Genomic DNA, 11,092 nt, shown 5'->3' with positions numbered 1-11,092 from the left:
TGTGATGAAGGGCTGCTCTCCCACTGGGAGTGGAGCTGCAGCTGGGGCTTGCAGTTACTCTTGTTTTGCCCAGCAGTCAGATATGAGTGGTGCCAATGCTCCTGTGGGGTATGAAAGGGCTTAGTGAAAAATACACACAGCACAGGTGCTCCAGGAGGGGATTAAAAAGAAAACAAAAACCCAACAGAATTCCTTCCTCTCCCATCCACAATGAACTTCCGTGCTGGCTTACTGTCCTGATCCCATCCAGAAGGTCATGCTGGACTTTTCAGTGTGCAGAAATTGGGTTTCCGAACCCACTTTAACTGTGGACAGATGTTCATTTTGCAAACCACTCAGGCAGCCTGTTGTGTTCCCCTACTCTGCCAATTGTTTGTTACCACACCTACAGTTGCACTGCCAGAGCAGTTTCTGTGACTCCTCTCTAATTCTCTTCCAGCAAAGTCCTGCCATTTTAGTTAGGAAGGTGAGGCTGCAGATGGGCACCTTCTCCCAAATTCAGCTGAAGAGGTTTTGACCTTCAGATGTCCAGCTCCCTTCCACTCCCCATGCCAGTTAGCTAGCACGATGTAGCCCCACTGTTGGAGTGGTTTGAGAAGGCTCTAAATCACATCAGACAAACTCGAGAGCATCTACTCAAACTGTTCAACCTCATTCAGACTTGTAGGTGGGCACAGTATCTTAGAACAAAATGATAGTGTTGAGGAAAAAATCAGCTCAGCTTTCAGATGCGCAACTCTTTCTTCATGCCTGAAACAAAAGAGCTGCTTCCAGAGGCAATTACAAGGAGAGATTCAAAAGTTCACAGTTTAGTACTTACAGTATCACGGAATGAACAAAATATGACTGACCTAACCACTGTGTTTCACCTGAAGTAAAGAACACTCACATAAAGAAACTCCTTGGCAATACAGGGAGTTCGTAACCTTCTGCATTGTGGTCCTGAGCAGCTGCTGGTGGTAACATCTTGGTACAGCTGGACCTGGCAAGGCTGACTAATCATGGTCTTATTCTCCTTTTTCTATTTTTCTATTCAACCCATTTAACCTGCTAAGGTAGAGCTATTTATAGATATGATGGTTTTAAAGTGGACTGTCCAGGAGGAGGAGAGAAAGAAATGCAAGGTTTTAATTAAAAGAATGATACTCTTACCCAGGATACCAGAAGACTCCACACTAGGATATAGGCCATTTTGGTCCAAGCACAGTACACGTACCTCCTCATGACACACACCTCATTACAGCTGACAGAACTGCAACATGTCTGAATGTGGTCGCAGTGCACATAACAAGCAAAAAGGACTTCCATCATCTTTAACAAAGAGGCAAAACCAACAGAAACCACAAGTCCCTTTCTCAGTATAATTGGGTAAGTTGCCACAGAGATACGCTGACATTAGAGACAAAAATCAGCTACAAGAGTCTCTAGAACACTGCTGGCCATATTTATCCTGTGGGTTACACTTGGCCAACTCTGATTTAAAAATCAAAACAAGTAGATTTTTCCCCCCATCTAATACCAAGTAACAGATTTACTGAACTGAGCCTTTACYGGCAACCCAGTGGATGTGAAGAGAGGACTATTTAAAAAAAAACAGAACAAACAAACACATAAGACACAACCTCCCAATTTCCTCAGTACATTGGGGCATACATGCTTGCAAGGTGAACTCCATAAAGCTGTATTTTATACAGCTGCTTTTTAAAAATCGCTGAACAGCTGACACTCCTTGGCTGGCCTCCAGGATTCAGTTTAGCAGATTTGCAGTTACACAGTCACACAGATTTCTTTTTTCCACCTGAAGAAGCAGTGTTTCTGTCTATAAGAGGGGGGAACAAAAGCAACATCAAAACACAAGTGTCAGTGCTATAAAACTAAATAGCTCCTAAACAAAAGCTTGTTTTACTTTTGTTGTAAGATTTGGGATTGGTTCCACAAGGTGAGGCTTGAGGTAACAATCAGACTTACTGCTTACTGTGCTGTGCAGTAATTTAGCTTCTACCTGATTAACTGACATACCAATATGGCAATACTTCCTGTGACACTGAGAAATTCAGTCTAGTATACATTCGTGTTTTTCACAGCAGTATATTCACTGTGTGTCTGCGTGTTGTCTTTTTTTGTTTGAAGTTACCTGTCTTTCTTACAATCTTACTTTAATTGCTCAAGCTGCCTCATGAGAGAGGCTTTAAAAAAAAAACATTCAAAAATTTAAAAGAATCAACAGTATTACAGGCTGAATTAACTGTTGGAAGTTATACAGAGGAAGTAAGGCATAAATTACCTGGCTTTTAACTTCTGCTTAACCACTGTTATTATTAATACACTGTTAGTGTCTAAAGTAGACAGTAGGTGCTGACCTGGCATATAACAATCACGGTTTAAACCTGTGATGGAATTTCTGGCTTCGTTAYGGAAAGGGATACCAAACCCATGAGAGCAGAGGTCCCAGGTCCCCCAGTTGAATTGCTGTTCATCAACAGCAGGAACTCATTGCCCTCCCCATGGGGCTTCTTGGAGCAACCAGGGTGGATCAGGAACTTTCCAGAGCTGGACCTATGGGTATGATCAGAAAGGCCTGCATCTTCTCAGCCTACATATGGCTAAAAAGGAGGGAAGGAAAAGCAGCGCTGCGTAATGGAAATACAGCAATCCTTCCTCTCTAGCACACACAGACCGCTTCTCCTGGCTGTTTGGAGCACTTGTGGCTTCTGTAGATGCATGGTGGAGCACAAAGCTGCCTGGCACCAACATCAGCTCTTCATCTATTACACACAGTCATTTCAGTTTGTCTATCCTGAGTGAAGCTGTATCTGGGAATCAGTTGGACCCAAGACATGAATTCATCCTTATTGTTATGTAACACACTAGCTGTGGGAAATCTACTCACCAAATTAATTTCCACTGGTGTAACATGGAATAATGCCCTTTTTTTACACAAAAAAGAGCATTATTAACACTGCCAACTCAAAATGTCAGTGAAATGCATCCTTAATCTGCCCGTCTTGTGGTTGTCATATGAAATGGGATAACCATGTGATTCAAGACTGTGTTCTAAAAGCTATGTTATCCATTGACACACATCAGCTAAAGGCACCTGGGAACAGAGCTAGGCTAAAGCATCCTGCTTACCATTTTCTTAGTACAGGAAGAACTATTGGTTAGGTGTTTTTCCAGCTGATACATTACTAGACAGAGCCATGTGGCACTACATTAAATCAGGCATCACTTTTGATCATTTCAGCTACCCTACAAGACTGGAAAGATTTGATCAGACTTTGCTAATCATCTAGAAGACACTCAGTCACCACCTTCTAACTATCACCTTGACACCATTCACAATGGTTTGAATAAGGGAGGCCGACAGTGCGCCAACAGCTCTGAGCTAAGCCTCAAGGCTGCCTACCATCATATATATCTTTAATAATATTTCCAAGCCTTTATTTTTACTTTCATGGGCACATCCGACTTAATGTGTTTTGAACATTCCAAATAAGCAGTGACAGTTTAGAAAGGAATAAAGAACAAAATGAATGGCACTAAATGGCTTTACTGACTGTTCTGTGAGCATGATCACAGAGTCATTTGCACAGAGATTTGTTATTATCCCCCAGTGGATCTAAACAGACTAAAAAAACACCTCAGGGCAGGGGCCAGATTCTTCTTGTGCACAAAAGTTTGTAATCTCCAGCTAAAAGTGCAGYTCTTGAGCTCTTTAAAGTTGTAATGCAACGTCCACTGGGTAACTCTGAAAAATGGGCTGGAATTTTGAAAATAAGTGTCCCTCATGCTAACATATAGCGAGCTATGTAGCCCATGGACTGGATTTGTTTTACAGAATTTAGTTTATGGCCTGCTCCCTGCTGGCCTTTGTCTTTAGCAGCCTTTAGATGCAGTAGGAAGCAGGCCGTAGGCTCGATGAATGGGTCTGATGGTAGCAGCTCCCTCCCTGCAGTACAAGGGCTTCTCCTCCAGTTCATGATCAGGGCTGCGCCTGCTAAAGTACACCTACTGCGCTTTGGTTAGGTGAGGGAGGAACACGGGTGCCCCCAGAAAAGGTTGCCCAGAGCTGGCTACTGCTGCTACAACAGTTAATCCAGCCTGCAGCCCCCTCCGAAGGGCCAGCAGGAGCAAAAGGGCAGAAGCAGTGTGCAAAGGGGGCAAGCAGACCTGGTATCTGCACAGGTAGTAAGCAGCCTCTCAGAGGTGGGCTGTGACCGCTCTCTTACCGCATGACTAAAATGCAGCCAGCCTGACAAGCAGTAAGTGATCACCACATCAGTGGGGGTTACAAGCATGTCTAGTCTTGCAAAAGGAAGAGGACACAGCTTATGGCCCATAAAAGGTTATGTAACCTATGCTAGAGTCAGTTTGCTTTTCCAGACACCAAGCAGATCAACACAGGGCCAAATTCACTGTGAAAACTCTGAGTTCATGTAGTAAAAGTATACGGTCTCCCCGGTGCAGAACTGGAGGGTTAGATTTCCAGAAAGAATTAAATGGGAATTTCCTCTCTAAGCTTTTGGGAATCCCTCCCACTCCAACACAGTTAAGAGCTGCTTAGTCATCCTCTAAAAATCCTGCCTGCAAACAAAAGAGGGTTTTTCAAGGATATAAGTGTCTCCAGTGGGAATATTAACAAAAGGCATTGTATGTTTGGGGACAGAAACATTTGCCCCACTAAGCAGCAAACCAGTCTAAAAAAGTCAAATGTAAAATATATATGTGGCCAAAAGTAATTGTCTTAAAACTCCCAGTTTGCATCAAATTGGACCACAGCTAAATAATAAAACTAAGAACTGAAACACTGTAGAAGGCAGTTCCATGAGCCAAGCAGTCTTCAACTTCTAAATACTTCTATGACTTTTGAAGATGCAGACAGAATTCCTAGCTTAACAACTGGAATAGGCCTGTCCTAGTCCAGAGGCACTGAAGGATCTCAATATGGATTCAATTATTTAAATTTTAAAGTAATCAAAAAATGATAGGTTTGTTTTTGCAAGAATGTATTATGGAGCCACATTTTCAGGCTTGCTGTCAAATTTACAGCTGCAAAACTCAGTTCTAGGACATTCTTCTTAACTGAATGTTTTTCTTATCCTTTTTCTTTCTTTCTATTTATTTATTTTTTTTTATATATTTTAAAAATAATAATCTTCAAATACAGTTGCCATCTTTAGGGCTCAGCAATTCAGTCCTCATTGCTACCTTTCTGCTTTGGATATCTGTATTTTACAAAGCTTCACTCTTGGTTTGCAAGCTATAAGTGTCATAAAAGTCATTGCCACAACCAGACAACCTGAGATTTTAGTAGTTGAGACATTTTTAAGCAAGATTTAGAAATTCTAGCAGAAAGTTCAAAAGTCTGTAATAGAAGGAAAAAGTGTTCTAGAACCATTTTTCAGCAGTCTTAACATCTTGTTTTGTCTGTATACCATACTCAGCAGATGTATCCATTAGCCAGATTTTTTCCTAAAGGAGCCCAGAAATTGACCTGCATTTATTGAACAGATTTTGTTTAACTATAAATCTGTTACATACCAGTTTGGTATGGCTGGATTTTTTTTTTTTTTTTTTTGGTAATAACCCACAATTCAAGGCATCTTCATTCCTACAGCTGCATTTTCATTTAAGTATCATGTACCCTGCTCAGAGTTACCTCAAACCATTCTTCAGAAATGCCAGTTTGCCAGCTTTGAACTGTGAACAGTCTTGACCATACATTAGAATAGCAAAAAATTTTGAGTGCCTTCTGTTGAAAAATCTGTGCAAGAGTGTAGATATAGCACCTGAGCTAAAGGGTATGTGGGAGGGAGGGGAAAAGCCACCCTCTTGAGACACCACGATCTCACAGCAGCTGGGATACAGCTAGTCACAGATTGCAGGTTGCAGTAGCAAGCGGCAGATTCAACTTCCCTCAAAGAAGGAACATAGCAACTTGGCAAATTCTGCACACTGACTGCAAGCCAACCAAGTTTCTTTCTCCATGCTGTTCTACTTTGTGGTACTTTCATCACTATGGAATCAGAGCAATGCAAAGAACATCTGCGAGATGATGCTTCCTGCCTTAGCCTCTCCACTGGGGTAGAAGCATGTGCAGGGGAGTATTCTATTTTAGTATGTTTTTTGTTTGAACTGCCTCTGTTCTTACGGACAGTTAATATAAATGATGTTCTGAACTTTGTTCGCTCTAACATAAAAAGAAAAGTGTGCACTCAACATTTGGAATGAGAGTGGTAGGGCTAATGGTAGTCCTTAGATAACATACTCTGACTTGGGCAAGGGAAGGGTAGAGGGCTGAAGATTGTCAGTTCACTCTTTCCTAAGCTTCCTAGTGTCCCTGATAAGCCAAGTCAGAAGAATTCCAAATATTATTGCCTTGAGTGGTGAAATGAGGTTACCCAACATCACCTTTGAAGATAGGACAGTACAGTAAATTGACAGCATCTTGTGCAAAATCCATCCAGCTTATCTGCTTCTATCATCTACAGCATTTTCTTCCATATTAAAAAAATAAATAAAAGTCAAATGTTTCCTTACCCGTGTGTCTAGATTATATGCTGTCTTCTTTAAATCCTGCAGAGCCCTCTGCATGAACTCGAACGCATGGCAGTCAACACAGGGACGGCCTAGGAGAATGTTTAGCAGAGAATTATGAATAAACAGCATGAAGTATGAAGGAGAAGGAATGAACATGGATTTTGAGCATGATGAAGAGCTACAGACAAGAGTGCAGAGTGAGTACTGATGGATCTACTCCTGAGCAATTCAGGTTTTTAAAACTAGTCCATCAAGATGGTCCACCTAGTGTCTCAATGACAAAAGAAATGCTTCAAGAAATTTGCATTAAAATTTTCATTTTCCCTTCCCCTTTTCTTCCTCCTTTATTGCTGYTTCTCTCATCCTTTTATATCTTTTCCTCCCTCCTCCTTTCCACTATCTCTCTTCTCTGTCACAGTTCATAGAAGTATGGAAACGCTAAACCCATAACATGAGTCTTCCATTTTGCTCCACAGCCCTGAGCACATGTTCAACCTAATTTCCAGAAATGGTCTCTGAAACCACAGATCTGTTCCCAGAAAAGTCTTGTCTCCTAATCTCACAAACTTGAGCTCTAAATAGAAAGCTAATGGAATGCAATTGAGATCATTATCAAAAGACAGATCACTTGGGCTGCAGCTTTGAATTTGATTCAGCTTTGTCCAAAGCCAGTGAAGCAAACAGCAGATAAACACAATGCCCTGTCATTACTGGGTATTGCTGATAAGCAAAGCTGCTGCATTCTGGACTAATTGCAGTGTTTAAGACTGTATTCTCATATCTAGATAATCCAGACTGAAGGTCACAAGGCTTGCTTTGCCTTGATCATCATGTAACAAGAAGCTATTCTATAACAAATAGCGGTAGAGAGACAGAACAAATATAGACATGATAAAAAGCCTTAGAATCATCAGGCTCTACATATGCTCTTATTTGCTTCTCAATGCCTGTGCCTCTCTGGCAGCTTCCTAGCAAATATTGTGCAAGTTAGGAATTCTGAGTGTAGGGCTTGTTTGCTCTTTGAAGCCTGGTAAGGAAGAAAGGATAAAACCCAGAGGGATGTCTGAAAATCCTGTGGTGCTTGTCAGTCTATTTTACAAACACTTGATATTTGACTGATTACTATATGCTTCTGATAAGCTGAAGCACATGCCTCCAGCTCACGATCTGTGTGCAGACAGCAATCCTGCCTACTGGAGAAAAGGAGTCTGCCAAATTCTTTAGCTAGCTAGGAAAAAAAAAGAGGCAAAAAATAAACACTGAGCAGCATAAAAGACCTCCTCTCCCATTGTTGTAGCACCACCCAACCCTAGTGTTATGATATATACACCAGGCAATAGGAGAGGATAGCACTTTGCAGATCAACAGCTTGATGCAAGGACCTGTCATTATGTTATGATGTAAATTAAACACAATACAGACCAGTGAAGGACTATTAGGTGGTTGAAGGCAGCAAGGCTGAGWGTTGACAAGGTGTGCTTTCCTGGCATCTTCACTGAGCTATTTTTTAATAAAAATTACTGAATTTAATATGGTAGACAGCACCAAGAATGAAAGATGTAATGAAAGGTCAATGTCAGTTGAAAAAAAGCAAGTCTCAAGAACGTCTCTGAAAAGCAAGCAGGCAAGCAGGGTGATTTGTGGCATAGCAAGAATGAACATAATGAAAGGGATGGACAAAAGAAAAGGTGCACAACAGCAGCAGATTTCAGGTGCAAGCAGGACAGAAACAAGCATGAGACCATGGGAGGAGAGTGGAAAGCCTTGGATGCATGAGGAAAACACCATCGGTGTACTGTCAAGTTGCAGTTTTAAAACAAGAGCAAGAAGTTTCCAGAATAGACTGAATTATTTGGACAAGTTTCAATGATTTGGAGTCCTGCAACATTAAAACTACAGTACAAGCTGTATGAAAGAACTATATGGTGGCACACACTTTCAGCTGGTATGGCTGTTCCCGCTTCTTGATCAGCTCTAGCAGGCTCCGTGAGGAGCAGTGCAACCAGAAAAATTAAAGGAACTGTAAGGACAACTCTTCTCAGGAGGCAGGGTGCCAGCATCTTGGGAACGGGTGCTTCTCCCTTTATCAAGAGACACAAACAAGTCACTGAGAAAGAATACAGATACAAAAGTTTTGTTACAAAGAACTTAATGTTTGTGACAGTTAAAGCATTGACAGTTCTTCAAAAGAAAAAAATCAGCACAACTATAACATGGACAGAAGTTCTCTGTACTTTGCCAGCAGTGCACATAAAACCTGACCTGGAGAGAATGACCCTAGAAATGAAGGGGAAGATCAGCTGCCTACCAGTTTTGGGGTTCATTTGCTGTGATTGCAAGCCAGGATGCCAGCAACTGTGACCCCAATCTGTAATTCTAATCTTTATCTTACTACACAACCCCAGACCAGCACATGAATCTGGAAAGCTGGTTCACTGTTAGACCTGGAGATCAAACCTGTAGGGGCTACAGAGCTCTGCTATCTGGCTGAAACAGCCCTGAACCTAGAAATGAGGTTTTCACCCACTGGCTCTCTTTATTGATGTACCATCTTTTCACGAACATAACTAAAGCTAATTCTTGTCATTAATTACTACATTGATCATAAAAACTTACTCCTTTATGAAAGCAGCTGAAGGAAAAGACTTTTGTTAAACCTCCACAAATTCACAGGCAGAATTTCTATTGGCAACTAAATAAAAACTCTTTGACTCTCTGTTTCCCTTCCTGCTCTGTCTTCAGAMAAAGATCTGAAGCCATCCATTTGTTCCTGAACCTCACAGCCAGGCCATGCCATGCCCTGACGATAGGTATAGTCTGGTCCAGTTACACCTCCCCTTCACACAGAGGTGAAGTTTTTGAGAAGTACATGTTTCAAAATGACGTATTTTCTTGATTCAACACGTAAACTGTTCAGATCAAGAAGAAAGGGGAAACTGGGACTGGTGCAAGCTGCAACTGTCTATTACAGGTATCAATCACAATCCTTAAGAATCCTGGCAAACTGACAGGGTGGTCCTTAGTTCAGGCAAGTTTAGCTTCCCTTCCTGTACGTTCAAAGGGAGGAAACAGAAAGGATAAAATAAGGTTAAGTTGTTGTAACAAAAAGACAAAATCCACAAGAAGACTCTCTTTAGCTAAGCCCAGGAAAGCAGGACAACAGGCATCTCTCCCTGATGTTTAAGACAGTTCATACTGAGCAAAAGATGTTGCATAAGAATATTGATTCAGTGTGCTGAATGTAGGAGTGCAGCATTCCCCCAAACAACCTGTATTTCACATTTGGAAGGGCAATGGAGGGAGGCAGGAAGGCAGAGGTTTTCCCCATATCTGGCCACAAAAGCAGAACAGGTCCGTTGTTCAACATGCGCAAAGCCACTGTTTCAGACACAGCTAATCTGCAGTTGCAAATTCTGTACGAACACTTGCTGCACGTGCAAATCAGCAATTCACCCAGGGAAGGAATAGCATTACACATGTTCCCTTCCTGTGCACCTCTACCTAAATGTAAGAGCAGGGGAGGGTTCACAGGCAAGAGACACATGCATGTGTACAGTCACAAACATATTTGGGCCCACATCAGATAACAGATCTGGTAATGTAATTCCTATAATCCCAGAACTGAGTTCTTTACCCTTCCCGATATTTAGAAGTGATGTGATCTGATGTAATCCTTTTCTTATTTCTACAATCATTAAAATAAAGTGAAGTGATCAAAAAATAACAAGTGGCTTGTTTTTTCTGTTTTAATTAACGGTGATCTGCAATCAAAGCAAGTGCAATCAGAGACAACAGGCTTTGCAGTGGGATGCAGCAGAGTTTTCATGTAACAGTAAATTAAGATAATACAAGCCTCCTTCTAAAGTACCTAACGCTGAAGCCTTCGTGGTCAGTAGGAGTGGAGGTTATTCCCACAGTTGACTCAGTGCTACAGAGATTCAGTAAAACAACACAGATATGTTGTTAAAGTTTTTTTAGGGCACCTTACACATCATTTACCCCAGCCTCAGCTCAGCTTCAGATGTGAGTCCTGCTGCAAAATAATTGCTCTCCGAGTGCAGAAGTCACCTCAGACCACATCTAACTACTGCCTCTTAGTTATTCTGTGAGAATTAGCTGTCTGCATGGAATAATCATGACAGGCTTCAATGCTGGTCCCTGTCTGCAGTGCAACTGGGAACAGCGACAGATCTGTGCATGGACTTCTGTGAAAGAGAAAAGTCACCCCCTCCAACAAAGGAAAAAATATCAGTACCTGATCTCTCTCTCGTCTTTGTGATGATCTCTTTGAAATGGCCGCTGCCAACTGCTAACAGAACAAGTGCAGCATTTCTGAGCATGTGCACTGTCTCTTTTTAACCTTCTCTGAAAGGGGTTATTACTATGGGGAGATTTCTGCCATGGCAACAATGCAGAGCACTGCAGCACACAGCTAGGATTTAAAGAGGAACAGGCTGTGTCTCCCAGGTCTGAGGAAAGRTGTTTCTGCTGTGACATGTGACTTCCAGCAGTGACTTACCTGCTCCAGGTAAGGTTTGGCTTGAATGCTCAG

The 11,092-nt window shown here is 41.8% G+C and overlaps 1 protein-coding gene across 1 annotated transcript; it reads right to left on the bottom strand.

Moving 5' to 3' along the window:
• Positions 1-1,353: 1,353 nt before the first annotated feature.
• Positions 1,354-10,848, bottom strand: LOC112965568 (neuropeptide-like protein C4orf48 homolog). The gene is made up of 4 exons (XM_026064695.1): positions 10,796-10,848; positions 8,477-8,621; positions 6,541-6,629; positions 1,354-1,819 (listed from the first exon to the last, which is right to left on the bottom strand). Exons 2-4 carry the CDS (start codon positions 8,598-8,600, stop codon positions 1,748-1,750), a joined length of 285 nt encoding a protein of 94 aa, XP_025920480.1. The 5' UTR covers positions 8,601-8,621; positions 10,796-10,848; the 3' UTR covers positions 1,354-1,747.
• Between the last annotated feature and the right edge of the window lie 244 nt (positions 10,849-11,092).

The sequence above is a fragment of the Apteryx rowi genome, unplaced genomic scaffold, assembly GCF_003343035.1.
Source record: "Apteryx rowi isolate R43461 unplaced genomic scaffold, aptRow1 scaffold_22, whole genome shotgun sequence".
Taxonomy (NCBI): Eukaryota; Metazoa; Chordata; class Aves; order Apterygiformes; family Apterygidae; genus Apteryx; species Apteryx rowi.
The sequence above is the reverse complement of the archived record's forward strand: the minus strand, read 5'-3'. Positions and strand labels throughout refer to the sequence as shown.

Coding starts and splice junctions, on each gene's coding strand:
- LOC112965568 (XM_026064695.1), bottom strand. CDS start 8,600: ATGCTGGCACCCTGCCTCCTGAGAAGAGTTGTCCTTACAGTTCCTTTA. Junction 6,630..8,476: donor AACAGCCATACCAGCTGAAA/GTGTGTGCCACC, acceptor ACATTCTCCTAG/GCCGTCCCTGTGTTGACTGC. Junction 1,820..6,540: donor CATATAATCTAGACACACGG/GTAAGGAAACAT, acceptor CCCCTCTTATAG/ACAGAAACACTGCTTCTTCA.